This window comes from Oncorhynchus kisutch, linkage group LG13, assembly GCF_002021735.2.
Source record: "Oncorhynchus kisutch isolate 150728-3 linkage group LG13, Okis_V2, whole genome shotgun sequence".
Taxonomy (NCBI): Eukaryota; Metazoa; Chordata; class Actinopteri; order Salmoniformes; family Salmonidae; genus Oncorhynchus; species Oncorhynchus kisutch.
The window spans coordinates 38096757-38114403 of record NC_034186.2 but is presented as its reverse complement, the minus strand read 5'-3'; the positions used below and the strand labels follow the sequence as shown (position 1 = coordinate 38114403).

General features: G+C 42.8%; 1 protein-coding gene across 1 annotated transcript; it reads left to right on the top strand.

Annotated features, from left to right (window-relative positions):
* Positions 1-757: 757 nt before the first annotated feature.
* Positions 758-17263, top strand: LOC109901543 (transmembrane 6 superfamily member 1-like). Its single transcript, XM_020497540.2, has 11 exons — positions 758-1125; positions 1320-1457; positions 3552-3655; positions 11981-12078; positions 12549-12652; positions 12995-13077; positions 13571-13695; positions 13919-14020; positions 14712-14804; positions 16022-16141; positions 16952-17263. Exons 2-11 carry the CDS (start codon positions 1378-1380, stop codon positions 17192-17194), a joined length of 1152 nt encoding a protein of 383 aa, XP_020353129.1. The 5' UTR covers positions 758-1125; positions 1320-1377; the 3' UTR covers positions 17195-17263.
* The last annotated feature ends 384 nt before the right edge of the window (positions 17264-17647 follow it).

The following is a 17647-nucleotide window of genomic DNA, read 5'->3' as shown; positions in this document are numbered from 1 at the left end:
TCAAAATGGAGATTGCCTCAATGGCACTGTCCATGTTGTCACAGATGCTATTATGGCAAAGATACAAAGATGAGTCCTCTATCTATCTCTATGAGCTCTCCTCATTTCCGTGTAAATGTATTGTATGTGTTTATTTGCCTCTTCTTCTTCACAGCTGCCAAAGTTCCCTTGCTGCTGTGATTTCCTTATTACCATATTGGATTAGCTTGTTATTCGTCGTGCCAACACATTACCTGCCTTGCGTTATTTTAGCATTGCCCATAAACTTCTCTGAAAATTCCAGCTTGATGTATATATACTATAATTATGAATTTGGCGCCCTCTGCTGGAAGAAAAGCAAAAGGACATACAATGCCCAGTTAGGTATGTTAGGCAAGCAATTGGCAGTGGCACATTCAATCATTTATTTAACATATGCACATTCTTGTTACAAAAAACACATAATTTGGATGTGGTTTAATTATTTACTGCAGTGGGCTAAATCAGGGTCACACAGAGTGTTTCTTGGTAGTCATAAACAAATTGACTTTGAAACAAAAGTATACACCTTCACACACATGGTTATGGTCTTAATAAAAAAAACTGTACCATGTCAGAAATAGAGTTGAAATGTATAACATTTTGAGTTTGGATCTCAACATGAAACTTTATATACACCACAGAAGACTGAAATATAACAAAACAGTTTGACTTAGAAACCTGCTTTTCTGAGTACATTTTTTATGGGGAGGGGGTGGGGGCGGGGGATTAATTATGAAAAATAGATGGCGATTTGGTCATTTGACTGCAGGAAAGGATTTGAATGTGTTCATCTCAAATGAGTTCAAACTAAATAGAGTGTAGGCCTAATGTAGTAGACCTAGTACAATGTATAACCCATAAACCCACACATTTGCTTAACACACACGAATGTGACTTAACCACACATTGCTTAACACACATGAATGTGAGTTAAGAGGCACGTGAATTACCCCATCTAATGCGATTTATATAAATCTCTGACGAACCCGAATTGCATAACTTGCCCCAAAAGCTCCTGGTTCATTATTTCCCTGTAAATATGCTGTGTCTGCCCGAGGCCAACCATAATTTCAACAATCCACAGGCCAAAACAGTGGCCAGACGGTAAGAATTGATTGATAACATTTGTATTGAGATTTTGTCTATTTTGTGAAAACGTTTAAAAGTATTGCGTGGATATGTTTTTGGCAAATGGTTCAATTATTCATGTGATTTTTCTCAAGACACAGGTAGTTATTAGATCATAGCAGATAATTGGTCAAATGGCAGTTGTATTCCACTTTTGTTTTTCTTTACAGTGGTCGGTGCTAGTGATTCTCCAGGGACCCTTTGGCTGTTTCATCTGCAGTTGAAGAGATGGAGAGATTAGTTTTCTTGTTTTCTCTGACTGCCCTTGTTGTCCTTCACTGCATGAACACCACTCCAGAGTTCCAAGAGTAAGTCAATGATGTCATGTCCTATTGTCTACCTATTGAATTGGGTTCCTTTAAATGTGTTCATACAGTTATACAAAAAATAATAATTGTTAGGCTGGTAGACTGCAATTAATCAATAGCTTTAAACATTGTTTTGGTTCATTTATGGAGAAATGAGATTTGAATCAAAGGTCAGTCTTGCCAAATGTGTTTTGGAACCTAAATAAAAATGTTATATTAAGTCAAATCATATTTTGCAAGTTGTAGTGTATGTGGAACTATGACAGAATATTTTGCCGTCTAGGCCATTAGTCTTTAGATGATTGAGAAGTAATGCATTCGAATTTAGGCTACATATTCAAAGATCCAGTTGAGTGGTGCAAGTATGCTCAATACTCTCTGTTACCGCTTGAGGGCACTAGCAGCTCATATGAATAGGCCCCAATGACATTGTTGAGTTTTACGCATAGATTTCTGACCCATAAATCCTTGACAAATCTTTAGTCATGTGGAAACAAGTAATACACTGGCATGTGTAAAACCCATGTAATGATTTCATTCACATTATATGGTGATGGGTGAAAAATAATTAGTTAAAGGGGAAGTCAAAAAAGGCTTGTGAAATCAGATAGAACATGTCTTTGACTCTGAAACAATGACTGTCTCTAACCTCTCTGGATGATAAAACATCTATTTTTCTCTTTTCTACATTTAGTCAATCCCCAGTTTACCTGTGTTGTCAGACAATTGGGTTAAGATATGCTCTCTCCAGTGTTTAGTTAAGCAGGCTGCCACAGCAGGCCTAATTACATTAAAGTTCCAGAAGGATAGGGGTGACTGTCTGCACCACTCCTCCCGAGCAATTCTTCCATTCCTCAGCGGACATTTCTCATTTCAAGCAGACTGCCATACTCCTCCGTAGCGGATATCCCTAGAACTCGTTCAATGTGGACTTTGGCAATCAATAGGCCTACATGCCGCGAGAGGAGTTTGATAAATTGCTGCTGACATGTGTTCTTCCACTTTGCAAACAAACAGTATTGTGTGCATAAATCTTCCAGCGCTGGTGCATTCAGATGCAGCCAAGAAGCTTCCCTTTGGCTTCACAGCATTTGTTTGGCTTCTGTGTACACATTGTACATTTGAGATGGAAGTCATTTTGTTTACATGGAGATGCCCCATAGCGCATTAATCTTTTCTGAACACAGTACCTGTTAACTCTGACTGCCAATCATGGTGATGAGTGGTGATCTCACATGCCCCATCGTTTTGGCCTCCTACAGCTAAAGACCATGATTGATTGAGTCATTGTGGTGATGACCTCTGTTGTTGCCGGGAAACCATTGGAGATCTACATGAAACATGCTTCTTGTACTAGTGATCTGCCATCCCATGGCGTTATGGATCAGCAAGTCAAAGTAGCTCTGTTGAAACAAGACCCAGAGGCTGAAGCATCAAAGCAGGCTTTAGCAGTTGACCTCACAGCTTGTGTCAACACAACAGTAGAAATAGACCTGGTGATGTGGGCTACTAATGGATGGAGATCAAACCAGCAAGCCAGCCGTTTGTCCTCACTGAATGCTGCAAACTTTGACACTATCAGTCCAATACGGCCCCATGTAGCCGTTGACATTAGCACATATTCTCTAATTCTCACAGGCAGCTAGCATCCTGCTGTTCTCCTATCTCCAAGGCTTTAGCGTGATTAGAACCCAAACAGAGCGTGCAGCAATTCCCCCAGCCTCCAGGCCCTCGCTAGAGCAGCAGCAGTCCCGTCTGCCTAGCCCACCTTCCCTCCGTGAGCCCCATATGTCTGTCTGTCTGTGTGTATCCTCTATCTATCATGTGGTCTCCCATCTCTGCAACATTTCTCCTGGTGCTCTGGGTGTTGGCATAATTATCGCTCCCTCTGTCTGCCCATTCATCACTGCTCACTAATTTAGCACTGCAGAGCAGACTCACCAACTAATTAGAGAAGAGAATGAGGCAGAACAGCGGAGGGAGATTGCTCTTTAAAAAGTATAGTGCAGGTAAATTAAGACTTTGCACTATGAATTTGAAAAATATCCTGATTTGTCCACTAGCTAACAGTGTGTTGTTATTTCTTACCTGCAGGCCTGTTGTGATACTGCAGATTGGTATTGCAGTGTTGGTGGTGGTGTGGTTCTTCTACTTCCTTATCACCCGACGCAACCCACCCAAAGACACCCTTTTCTATGGTATGGTATTAATTATTCTTTCAAGATGATGATGATGATGGCAGATCAAAGGGAAATTAGCTGTTTTATTTGAGTGAAAACTAGTTTAGCATTGATGATTTTATTTATTATTATATACAAAGCACCAATACTTTTAAACAGATCCCCTCTGTGTTACATAGTTAAGAAAGAACATGAATGACCACTACATACATAAGGCCAACCCCCGTGAACAGACTTCCAGAACCTTCTTATCGTCATGAATTGTTTTCATTGTTTCATTCATTTATACACAAAGCTGCTTATACTGATCAGGATCAGCGTAAAGCTGAAACCCAGACTGACAGACTTGTTGGGCTTGTTCTTACAACACCACAGTAGTAGGAGAGCTGGAAAGACCTGGAACATGAGCCTAAGGGCATGTGAAGTCACATGCCGTGCACACACACAGTATATAGCTTACTACTTACCGAACTTACTGATCGTGGATGACTGTCCCATGTGGGATGCAGGGCAGTAACGTTGACGCATCATTACCAAATAAGAAGACAAAAAAACAACACACACACACACACACACACACACACACACACACACACACACACACACACACACACCCCCGAGCTGACAAGGTACAAATCTGTCGTTCTGCCCCTGAACAGACAGTTAACCCACTGTTCCTAGGCCATTGAAAATAAGAATTTGTTCCTAACTGACTTGCCTAGTTAAATAAAGGTAAAATAAAATACATACATACATAGCAGAAAACACCAGTGACTCGGTCTCTATAAAAAAGTGGTCAGTTGAAGCAGATGCTAAACTACAGGACTGTTTTGCACAGACTGGAATATGTTCCGTGATTCTTCCGATGGCATTGAGGAGTATACCACATCAGTCACTGGCTTTATCAATAAGTGCATCGAGGACATTGTCCCCTTAGTGACTGTACGTACATACCCCAACCAGAAGCCATGGATTACAGGCAACATTCGCACTGAGCTTAAGAGTAGAGCTGCCGCTTTCAAGGTGCGGGACTCTAACCCAGAAGCTTATAAGAAATCCTGCTATGCCCTCCGACGAACCATCAAACAGGCAAATCGTCAATACAGGACTAAGATTAAATCGTACTACACCGGCGCAGACGCTCGTCGGATGTGGCAGGGCTTGTAAACTATTCCAGACTACAAAGGGAAGCACAGCCGAGAGCTGCCCAGTGACACGAGCCTACCAGACGAGCTAAATTACTTCTATGCTCGCTTCGAGGCAAGTCACACTGAAACATGCATGAGAGCACCAACTGTTCCGGATGACTGTGTGATTATGCTCTCTACAGCCGATGTAAGTAAGACCTTTAAACATGTCAACATTCACAAGGCCGCTGGGCCCGACGGATTACCAGGACGTGTACTCCGAGCATGCGCTGACCAACTGGCAAGGGCCTTCACTGACATTTTCAACCTCTCCCTGTCGGAGTCTGTAATACCAACATGTTTCAAGCAGACCACCATAGTCTCTGTACCCAATAACACGAAAGTAACCTGCCTAAATAACTACCGACCTGTAGCACTCACGTCTGTAGCCACGAAAGGCTGGTCATGGCTCACATTAACACCATTATCCAAGAAACCCTAGACCAGTGGTCAACAACCTTTTCTGAGTCAAGATCACTTTCTGAGTCAAAATGTATGCCGAGATCTACCACTCTGATTTTTTTTTATTAACATGACTTAAAAAATGTCATGCAACATTAACCAATTAAAAACAGTACTGTAGCAATGAAGTTTGTGTAGTAAGCTATAGGCCCAATACATTTTCACCGCATACTGGCTTTGCGTGAATTTACCTGCATTGTTGTTCAGACCATTTAAAAATATATATATTTCAAAATTTGAGGTATATTATATTTGTATTTATTATGGTTCCCCATTAACTGCTGCCAAAGCAGCAGCTACTCTTCCTGGGGTCTGGCAAAATTAAGGCAGTTCATACCATTTTAAAACATTACAATACATTCACAGATTTCACAACACACTGTATGATCACAGTTGAGTGAGAATACATTTAAATCATTAGCTATTTATTTTACTTGGCTGATGGTGCCTGCATCTGATGGTCAGTCTCGGAGGAAGAGAAGCAGACTGAGAGGTCCGTCTCTCAACATTCCTCCACTGACACTGACCAAAAAGGGACACCATCTTCCAGCTGATGGCAAAACTCGAGTCGCACCGCATTATGTCTGCCTCGTGCACAAATTCATGTTACTCCTATGAACAGAGAATGTGAAATATTCCTTGATATTAAAAATGACCCAAGCCGCTAATAATAACAACGCAAGCCTATAGATACATTTTCCTACTCATTCATTACTGCTGCGCTGCTTGTTGTAGCGCTGAGTGGAAATAGGAAGAACGCGCATTTTATGGCTTATAAAAGTGTTGACAGTGCTGAGTAAGAATTTAAACATGAACTCACTCACAAAAACAGCAGCTCTTTGCTACATTTGTTGACAGTCTCTCTCTACTCATGGTTTTAAACGTTTTTCCGCAGCTTTCTTTCATGCCTGCTACGTTACTGCAGACTCCGTAATCTGAGCAATCTGATTGGCCAGCAGTAGCATAGTGCACTTGATTTCCTCTCCAGGCCCACCGGTAAGGCAGAGTTTGTACCTTTAGACACATGAAATGGCAACAGTTTGCCTGGGCAGCTGAATTGGCTGCACCTACCACCAACAGCCCAAGACTAATAAAAAAAATAGAAACACGAGGTGTTATCGTTGTGTTTTTTTCCAGAAATGTTTGGTGATCGACTAGAAATGCCTTGGAGATCGACAAGTCGATTGCGACCGACCGGTTGGTGACCACTGCCCTAGACCCACTCCAATTTGCATTCTGCACCAACAGATCCACAGATGATGCAGTCTCTATTGCACACCACACTGCCCTTTCCCACCTGGACAAAAGGAACACCTATGTGAGAATGTGGTGTTGAATGTGGTGTTGAACAGCTCAGCGTTCAACACCATAGTGCCCTCAAACTCATTACAAAGCTAAGGACCCTGGGACTCAACAGTTCCCTCTGCAACTGGATCCAAGACTTCCTGATGGTCCGCCCCCAGGTGGTAAGGGTAGGTAACAACACATCCGCCACGCTGATCCTCAACACAGGGGGCCCCTCAGGGGTGCGTGCTCAGTCCCCTCCTGAACTCCCTGTTCACTCATGACTGCACGGCCAGGCACGACTCCAACACCATCTTTACGTTTGCTGATGACACAACAGTGGTAGGCCTGATCACGACAATGATGAGACAGCCTATAGGGAGGAGGTCAGAGACCTGACCATGTGGTGCAAGGACAACAACCTCTCCCTCAACGTGATCAAGACAAAGGAGATGATTGTGGACTACAGGTAAAAGAGGACCGAGCACGCCCCCCCCCCCCCCCCCCATTCTCATTGACAGGGCTGTAGTGGAGCAGGTTGAGAGCTTCAAGTTCCTTGGCATCCATATCAACAACAACCTAACATGGCCCAAGCACACAAAGACAGTCGTGAAGAGGGCACGACAAAACCTATTCCCCCTCAGGAGACTGAAAAGATTTGGCATGGGTCCTGAGATCCTCAAAATATTTTTACAGCTGCACTATTGAGAGCATCCTGACGGGTTGCATCACTGCCTGGTATGGCAACTGCTCGTCCTCCGACAGCAAGGCACTATAGAGGGTAGTGCGTACGGTCCAGTACATCACTGAGCCAAGCTTCCTGCCAGCCAGGACCTCTATACCAGGCGGTGTCAGAGGAAGGCCCTAAAAATCATCAAAGATTCCAGCCACTCTAGTCATAGACTGTTTTTCTTTGCACGGCAAGAGGTACCGGAGCGCCATGTCTAGGTCCAAGAGGCTTCTAAACAGCTTCTACTATTTGCACTGCTGCAACTCTCTGTTATTATCTATGCATAGCCACTTTGCCAACCCTACCTGCATGTACACAATTGTCTCAATACCTCGACACCGGTGCCCCCGCACATTCACTCTGTACCGGTACCCCCTGTATATAGCCCCGCTATTGTTATTTACTCCTGCTCTTTAATTGTTTGTTTTTCCTATCTCTTACTTTTTTTACTTCTTAATTTTTGGGGGTATTTTCTTAACTGCATCGTTGGTTAAGGGCTTGCAAGTAAGCATTTCACTGTAAGGTCTACACCTGTTGTATTCGGCGCATGTGACAAATCAAATTTGATTTGACTTGCGATTGATACATTGGCTTCCAGGCTGGCATTATAAGGGATGTCATGTCAGTCACCTATATCCTGCAATAGGTTCATTCCTAACCACCTGTTACCAGAGGGCACCCTGCTGGCCATGTTTGATGTGGAGAGCTTGTACCCTAACATCCCACACACTGGAGGCTTGCAGGCGCTACAACATTTCCTTCAGCAGAGAGACTCGACCCTTGCTCCATCCAATGATTGCATCTTACAACTTACTGAACTGGTATTATCCAATAACTACTTCGTCTTTGAGTCAGACTTTTTCCTTCAAATTCGGGGGGTGTAGCCACGGACTCCCCCTTTCCCCCCAACTATGCAAACCTGTATGTGGGACAATTTGAGGAAGCACTCCTTTACAAAACAGAGACACACCCCTTACTTTCTAAAATCCTCCTATGGAAGACACACATAGATGATGTCTTTGTGCTCTGGGAAGGAAGTCATTTGGAACTAAATGAATTCCAAACTCTGCTAAACGAGAGCTCTGAATACCTCAAATTCACCGTGCAGACTGATGAGAGAAGAATAAACTACCTGGACTTATGGATCATCAAAGAGAATGATGCATTACACACAGACTTATACACAAAGCCGCCCACAGATCGCAATACCTTGCTATGTGCGGATAGTATGCATCCCCTTCCCCACAAGAATGGACTGCCATATAGCCAGCTAAGCAGGGTTAAACTAATCTGTGGCCACCAGACAGATTTTGACAGCAATGCTAAAAGAATGACAGATCAATTCAAAATGAGAGGCTACAAGGACAAATCTCTTGATGCTGCAATGATGAAAATATCTAAAAAAACGAAGAGAGGAATTACTAAAAACTCAACCAAAGAAGAAAAACAACGCAACCATATTTTGCACTAAGTACACCAAGGGTTCAGAGAGAAAATGAAAGCAATCCTGAAAAAGCACTGGCATATTCTGCAGTCAGACAAAAAAATTGCACACCTCTTCAAGGAGCCCCCACTGGTGGTCTATAAGTGTGGTCGCAATATTGGGGATAGATTGGTGAGATCTGACATGCCCCCTGAGCCCACTCAGACACTCTAGACAGCCATTCCAAATGAGAACTACAAATGTGGCTCATGTGCACAGTGCAATAGCACTATAAAAACATCCTTCTTCAGACACCCACATACAGATCGAAAAATCCCTGTTAGGGGTGTCATCTCATGCAAGACCAAGGGAGTAATCTATCTCACCACCTGTTCATGTGGAAAAGCCTACGTAGGACAAACAAAAGACAATTAAAACAAAGCATAGCTGAACACCGCAGCTCAATCAGGTGTAAGAACATTGACTATCCAGTAGCAGCTCACTTTGTTGAAGCTAACCATTCAATCTCCTCCCTCAAATACACAGGCATTGAGCATGTTGCTCTACCAAGGAGAGGAGGTAACATTGAGATCCTGCTACTACAAAGGGAGGCTTACTGAATATCCTACTAAGAACATTGACCCCTAGTGGTCTGAATATGGACTTTGATCTCAGGCCCTTCTTATGAACAAGTCTTTGTTTTATGAACAAGTCTTAAAAATGGCTATATTCTTTCTACAGCTTATTAGTGTACACCTAATATGTTCCCCCTGTTGATGATGCTTACTATGCATTATGGTTGAACCAAAAGATTACATCTTTTGGATTACACAAATATGAAATGAAATACAAAACAATTAAATATGTGAAATTGAATTAAACAATAATATATGCTGATGCTAATATTATGTACAATATTCAATTATGTTTCCATATGATAACAATAGCCTAATATATTCAATATGCCATACACTATTGTTCTTTTTTATTTGATTTGGTTCAAGTATTCATGACATTACCCTGAAGAAGGCACAGTGATACCGAAACATTGGTAAATACCCAATAAATGACTGGGAGACAATATATATGGAGTCTGCGACTCTCTTTATTTTTGATAGTTAATAGTCCCCTATATCCTGCCATAGGCTCATTCCTAACCACCTGTGTGTAAGCCTATCTCCCAGATGCCCTGTGGCCATGCCATGACATTGCGCCTCATCAGGTGATTCTGAGGAAGGAGAAACAGCCCAGAGCTGAGAATGGTTTCCTGCTGTGATAGAGAAGGATAATCCTCCTATCTTACCTGTTAGACGGCTTAGATAAACCAGACCCTCCAGAGGATTAGAAGGCCACAGGTACCTGGAGAGAGACAGAGTGTGTGTCTCTATCGGTGTGTTTATCAGGAGACAGCAGCAGCAACGTCAGGGAGATAGTGAGGGATGCAGGACGGCTGTCTGAGCCGTTACACACAGGTGCCGTTACAAGGACATTTGATGATGTACGGGACAGCCAAGCCTTGTATTAAAGCTAATATATGGATTGGGCACCCTATTCCATTTCAAGGAAACATGAGTTCACAGAACTCTATACACACTGGGTATCAAATATTTACCACCTTGGATTTCTTCAGATTTTTTTTAATTTTCGATTTTTTAATGTCAAGATTAATGAAAAATAAAACCCTAATATACTTTGATTAGATAAGTATTAATCTCCCTGAGTCAATACATGTTAGAATCACCTTTGGCAGCGATTACAGCTGTGAGTCTTTCTGGGTAAGTCTCTAAGTGCAGTATTTGTCCATTATTCCTTTCAAAATTGTTCAAGCTCTGTTGAGGTGTTGTTAACCGTAGCTAAACCGCAATTATCAAGTCTTGCCATAGATTTTCAAGCAGATTTAAGTCAAAAACTGTAACTTGGCCACTCAGGAACACTCACTGTCTTCTTGGTAAACAACTCCACTGTAGATTTGGCCTTGCGTTGAAGGTTATTGTCCTGCTGAAAGGTGAATTCCTCTCCCAGTGTCTGGTGTAAAGCTGACTGAAGCAGGTTTTCCTTTAGGATTTTGCCTGTGCTTAGCTCTATCCTGTTTATTTTTATCCTGGAAAAGCTGCCCAGTCTTTCCCGATGTCAGGCATACCTTGAGGACATTATTACTGATGAATGTGTTTGTTGCTTGTGACCGTGGTTTTCATATTTTTTATTTTGATGTGTTTATTTTCTGTCATTTCTGTAAATCAGGGCTTATTTGGAAAAGAGACCTTGGTGTCAGTATGACTTCCTGATGAAATAAAGGTTAAATAAAATACTCATAACATGATGCAGCCACCAACATGCTTCGTCATTTCAACGTCTATTTTTGGTCTACGTTTGGTTGTCATATAACGTGAATTCAATGTGAAAAAAAAAAAAATTGTATTACTACTGGCTGACTGGGCAGTTACTAAAGAGTGTGGATATTGAGGTGGAGAACCAATATGTCTATTGGCTTCACATTACCAACCACTTGAACTGGGCCTCTGTCCTTGCCTATCTCCAGTCCTCTTGATCCCCTGCCGCTCATTATGTGTTTCCCAGACCCATATGGGGTTCCAGCCAGGCTCTGACTTGGAGAGATGAGAAGTGCCCTCTCAGCGCCGCTCTGCTCTTAACCCGAGGAAAACTCAACCCACAGCTCCCAATATAAATCTCCCCTCACCCAGCCTACAGCTATAGCAGTATCACCCTCTATAGCCCAGGAAATCAATAACTGGTTGGTTGGAGGGAAATATTTTCAACACAGAAAAATCCAGTCTTGTTCAATGCATCTTTATAGGCAGTAATAGGGTTCTGACAGTTTTATTAAGAGTTTCAAAGAGGCAGACAAAGCAGATTGGGTAATAAAGATCAGAGGAAAGAGATTTCTCTTTATCATAATGAGAATAATGAGAATTGTTCTTACAGCAGAGCTGCTTGAAATCTAGCTGCTACAGGTTTCTACTGAGCTGAATTCTGCAACGAATTGAATGAGGGCCTTTCTTACAGAGCTGAAAAACGCTCAAAAATACAATCGGTGTATGCTAATCGCACCAAAGAGAGTTGAACAGAACAACAGCCACACATTAATCCAAGTCATTTTCTGTTGTGTAAATGAGGCACTTACGTGAAATAACCCCTGTGACGTGTATTCTACAGTACTGTATTGCCTCCTGCTAATTATTGTCCACTTTCACAATATCCGTCTGCCACAGTACTGAATGTTTGCATTGTCTTTACAGTGTTTGCTGAGTTTTCCTTCACTTGTGTCATTGACCTTGTGAGTGCTATGGAACATGATGGTTTTATTTCCGGGTTTATGGAATTCTACCAGAAAACGGTTAGTCTCTAGATTCTCCACCTCATGACTTAACATCATGCTAGGTCAAATGGAACACTAGTCACTTTAAAAATGCCACAATAAGAATGTTTACATATCTCACATTACTTATCTCACATGTATATACTGTATACTGTATACTACACTATCTATTCTATACTATCCATTGCATCTTAGCTGCTCTGTCATTGCTCATCCATATATTTTATATTTATATATTCTTATCCCATTCTTTTACTAGATTGTGTTTATTAGGTTTTGTTGTGGAATTGTTAGATATTACCTGTTAGATACTGCTGCACTGTCAGATCTAGAAGCACAAAGCATTTCGCTACACTCGCAATAGCATCTGCTAACCATGTGTATGTGACCAATAAAATTTGATTGGCTAATAATATCTATTTTTTAACTTTAGAATCGGTCTGTTGTTTCAACAGTTTTAGGTTAACAGTTGTATTTGTGTGTTGCAGGGAGAGCCCTATCTGGGTACTGCCTATGCCATCATGATGTGCTACTGGGATGGAATAGTGCATTTCATCATGTACCTCATGATGATACAGCGCTTATGGAACAGGTGTGTGTTGTTCGCTGTGTCACCTTGGTCTTGTAATGATGATCTACACACCACACATACACTAGGATTCTGAAACACTCCATTCATACCTGGACCAATAACTGGACCAAGGAAGCAAGAATTGTATTGTATTGTACCTTATAGTCCCCTTCACCAGGAGAGCCGAGACTTCGTACCTCAGAATCGGCCCCAAACAAGATCCTAGTGTGACCACATTTACGTCCACACATCATCTCATCATCTCACTGCTGGGTCATTCATTTGAAGCTTTGTAAGACACGGTGTCACTTTTTTTCAGTGATGGGAGCAACATCTACTGACCATTTTCTTTCCGTCTCTCAGCAAGTCTTACCGCACCCTGGGTCTCTTCTGGGCTGGATCGTTGTTTGCCAACATGAGTGTCTTTGTGACAGGAATTGTTGTAGGTGAGTCACTCCTTCCCCCCCCCTCCTGTAACCCACAATGGCAGAGTTAATCAACGGTACATCTGTAGAGCATTGTAGAATCAGTGTCATAGTGTAGGTTGCCAACGTAACACGTGCTTCCCTTTAGAATTTACAGAACAAAGCTAAACTAGGCTCAAAGCATCTGTTCTTTGTGTTTCAAACAGCATAGGGAGGTATTAGAGGATCAAACTAAACTGTGGCTGTGTTCACATCATTTTGTATTTTAGTTGTTTTCGTTCAATGATGCCCTAATGAGGATTTTTTAAATGAGAGTTAATTACAAGGTGTGTATAAATAGAAAAGAGGCTGAACGTTATGGTAATGTGGTCTCACCTATCTTTCATGTACACCTCATGGAAATGTGTCAACTTTAACATGGTTAAAAGTAGACTGCTCTACTCTACTTCAGATGTACCCAGTTCCTCCTCCTAGTTCGAGGGGATGAAATGCTCTCTGTTTCCCTCTCTGGCAGGTAAATTTGGGTCAGATATCCGTCCCGCCTTCTGGCTCAACATGCCCTTCTTAATGCTTCCAATATGGGGTGCGATCAAGCTGTTCAACCAGCCCAAGAATGGGCCAACCCTCGGTGGATACAGGGTATGATGGAGCAGGGCACAGCTGATTGGCCTGGTGGAATGCGTAGGGCCAGGAGTTTTCCCTGACCGTGTGACTTGACCAGACAAACTAGGACACAAAAATAGAGCCTTAGTTATGATATATTACTACAATATCCTTGCTGAAGTGTGTATTTATTACTATGTTATAGTGCATCTGAACTGTCTAAAGAAGCTTCTCCTTCCCTGGTGTTGGTGTCTCCTAGGCCCACTATGATCAGAGTTTTAATCTCATCTGGCGCCCTACAGACCTTCTCCTGGTGCTGCTGCTACTGGGGGCCATGGTCTTCACTCTCTTCAGGGGCTTGGTGAGCCAGCAGGGCCTGAATACACACTTAGAATTAAACACTCAAAACTATTGAAAATAAAATAAAAATACCTTATTATATTAGGATTGGTCCAGCCCACCAATGCTAGCACAGCCAAAAGCGTCAATGCATATTGAATTGATTCCCTCATGCTAGCTGTCTTTGTACAGCAGTCAAGGATTTGTTTATGATGCATAGATTATGTGCAACACCTGCTGTGCTGATTCAATCATGTGATATGGGTGGTCTCATCTGACACTTCCCTGGCAAATAGAACATTCAAGATGGTCTGATTTGTGGAAATATGCACATACTTATTTAACTTGCATAGTTTTTTACTGTGATTTTCATCCAGTACCTCCGCGATGCGTACCTAAGAACTGCCCTTAGCCATGGTATATTGGCCATATACCACACCTCCTTGTGCCTAATTGCTTAAATAAACCATGTCTGGTCCATGGGGAATGTGAAAGGGAACAAGTTGGTACTTGATGAAAATCATAGTAAAAATACATGTTTTGTATGTTTTGTATATGGTCTGATATAACACGGCTGTCAGCCAATCAGCATTCAGGGCTCGAACCACCCAGTTTATAAATTACAATAACTGATCCTACAGACAAGTAGTTTATACAGTGCTCTTGTCAAGAAGATGATCATGTTGTAACCTTCCTCCTATGTGTGCATTCAGGTAGCGCTTGACTCCCCTCTAGAGGCCTGTACCATCTACCTCCGCCAGTACGAGCCCTATCTGAAGGACCCGGTGGGCTACCCCAAGGTTATGGTGGGTACTTTAAGAGACAGAGCATGCCTCTCTGCAGTGCCAGTGGCATTCCTTAATAGTCTCTTGTTTTAAATAACAACTCCATTCAGAAATAACAACTCCATTCAGAAATCACTTGGAGCTGCCTTGAAGCCTGCCCTATCTCTCTCCTCTCTAGCTGTGTATCTCACAGAAGAGATCACAGAGCCATTTTTCATCATTATGGCACAATGAGAGGGGTGAGAGGCCAGGCTGGTTCATTCTCTCTCATTTGTTAGGCAAGAGAATGTGGTTGTGTCTGGTCCGGTCTCAACGCCTGGGCTTTCTCCGTCTGCTGGGGGATGTTTATTTGGTTTTGTTAGGGTTCTTAGCCGAGTCAATAGGTTATCCAAAGACCTTGTTGTGGCTCCAGTCCAGGCACAATGGCAAAGCATCGATCAGGCAGGGAACTGCATGCTGAGAACTTGATAAGATAATCCTCCTTCCCCTGAGCCCCACCATCAGCAACACACCGGGTGGGAGGGGTGTGTGTGTGTGTGTGTGTGTGCGCGAGTGTGTGTGTGCGCATGTGCTTACATGTTGGTGTGCTCAAGCTAGCATGTGTGTTTAAATCCCTGTGTGTGTCAAAGCACGTGTGTGTCAATACGGGTGTGTGTGTGGAGTTGGGGTGTTGCGCTGATCTTACACTGACCAATTTAATCATTGATGGTGATAAACCACGGCATACAGATGACCGGGGCGAGGAAAACAAAGACACTCCTCCAAGGACTGAAGGGCAACGTGTGATTGGTTCTCAGCCTCTGGGCTCAATTCATTAGGATTCATCAGCACCACAGCTCCAGAACAAAAGCCACTGTTCAAAGGCATAATTTGATGCCATTACTTTAACAGCGACCTGACTTTCATGCTCCAAATATTCTGCAAATGCTTGTGAGTGTCGATGTAACGACCTCTGTATCTGGACAATACAATTTGGACCTGAGTGTGCGGTGTGAAAGCACTTCAAATGTGTGTGTTTGTGTACGTGCATGTGTGAGAGTGTGTTGTCTATGCAGCCAGCACGCAGCAGCGTTCTCTGTATTCTGTGCGAGTACTTGGACTGCTGTAATGTGTTAGCGCCTTAGAGAGGATGAAGATGTACTGTATTAATTGACCATTGGAGTGTCAGCGTTGTGTGTTAAGGCGGGTCGGCTGAAGTCACCACTGTGATGTAATCCTTTGATGTTATACCTTTTTAGATGTTGCACTTCCTGTTCTACATGCTGCCTATGCTGGGTGCCTTCATCTACGGACTCGTAGTGCCTGGCTGCACCTGGATGCCCGACTGGACTGTATTTGTTGCTGGAGGCGTCGCCCAGGTAGATATGGGGGGATATATTTCTGTTATTATTTGTTAATAGCATAGACTACAGCTCCCAGAATGTAATGTGCTCTATGTACAGAGCTTCTACATACTGCTATTACTAGTCATACTAGTGATAACTTGAACAGATGAAGAGGTTGAATCACTTTGCAGTGACTGGGGCCCTGAAAGTTCAAAATGTAAACATTACGCTTGGAGTCAGTGACAGTATAGCTCCCAGTACTACTTCTCATTGAAATCTTTGATTATAGCCAACCTTAATAAGACCTCTTCATGGAGTCCGTGTTCACAATAATAACCAATCAGCCCCATCCTGCAGAGGCCTGCTTTCTGTAATCAAGTTCCTTCCCATACGGGACTAATGGAGGCAAACATCAAACAAGAGACAGTGATCAAAGGCCAGTCCTGTATAGACTTGTCTGCAGCCCCTAGTATCCCTCCCAACACAGGGGAAGGCCTGCCACAGAGATTCAGCTATTCTAATCAAAATAATCCTGTGAAACGGAGCTTGGCTAGTTGCATCTTCTGCTCAGAGCAGTGCACCAGAGTCTTCTCTCTGAGGTCGGCTGTTATACTGCACATCGCTGGCTGTAGATACTAATGACTGTTGCAGAGGCTCAAAGTGAAGCAACATATTAGGTTTAAAACTATTCAGTCAAGGCCTTTGTGGGGGGGAAGAACAACTACCGGTAACCCTAAAAACGTGAAAATCTAATTACTGGTCAGCTGTGAATATAATGTACAAGTTGCCCTCCTGTTTGGAATAACCCTAAACGTTACCTACTCCTTCCTCTCTCCTCCACAGTGTCAGTGGGCCCACATTGGGGCATCCCTCCACCCACGTACAGTGGCCCCATTCCGGATCCCAGACGAGGCTTTCCTGGCTGTCCTGGCAGCCAACCTGCTGTACGCTGTGATCCCCTCACTCATCGCCATGCGCTGCACCAGTAACACCAACTTCTTCTTGACCGTCACTAAACTTCCTGGGATGGAGGGGATGCCCTGGGTTCCTGATGCTGACACCCTAGTCGAGAAGAAACACAATTAAAGTTTACATACTAATAAAGTTACCAATAAAGATATGCAAATAGGTGTACAGAATTGACTTCTAATCTATGAATTTGTTTCTGTATTAGTTTATGTAACAAGTTCCATAGGGATGCAGAGGAGCAAGTAAGTGTATCACACAAGACATCATGTTCTCTTAGACCGGGACCCTCCATTGAACTACACTGCAGAGTCAGAGTGAGACACAGACTCCACTTTCCCCACAGCCTTTAGTTCAGGGCTCTCCAACACTCTTCCTGGAGAGCTTCGACCCTAATCAAGCACATCAATTAGCTGGTTGATAAGCCGAATCAGGTTATTTTACAACTGGGGTTGGAGCAAAAACCTACAGGAGGGTAATTGTCCATGAACAGGGTTGGTGAGCCCTGCTTTAGTTTATACAAACACGGAGGTGTTGACAACCAAATAATTTTTTCCACTTTTCATTAGAAAC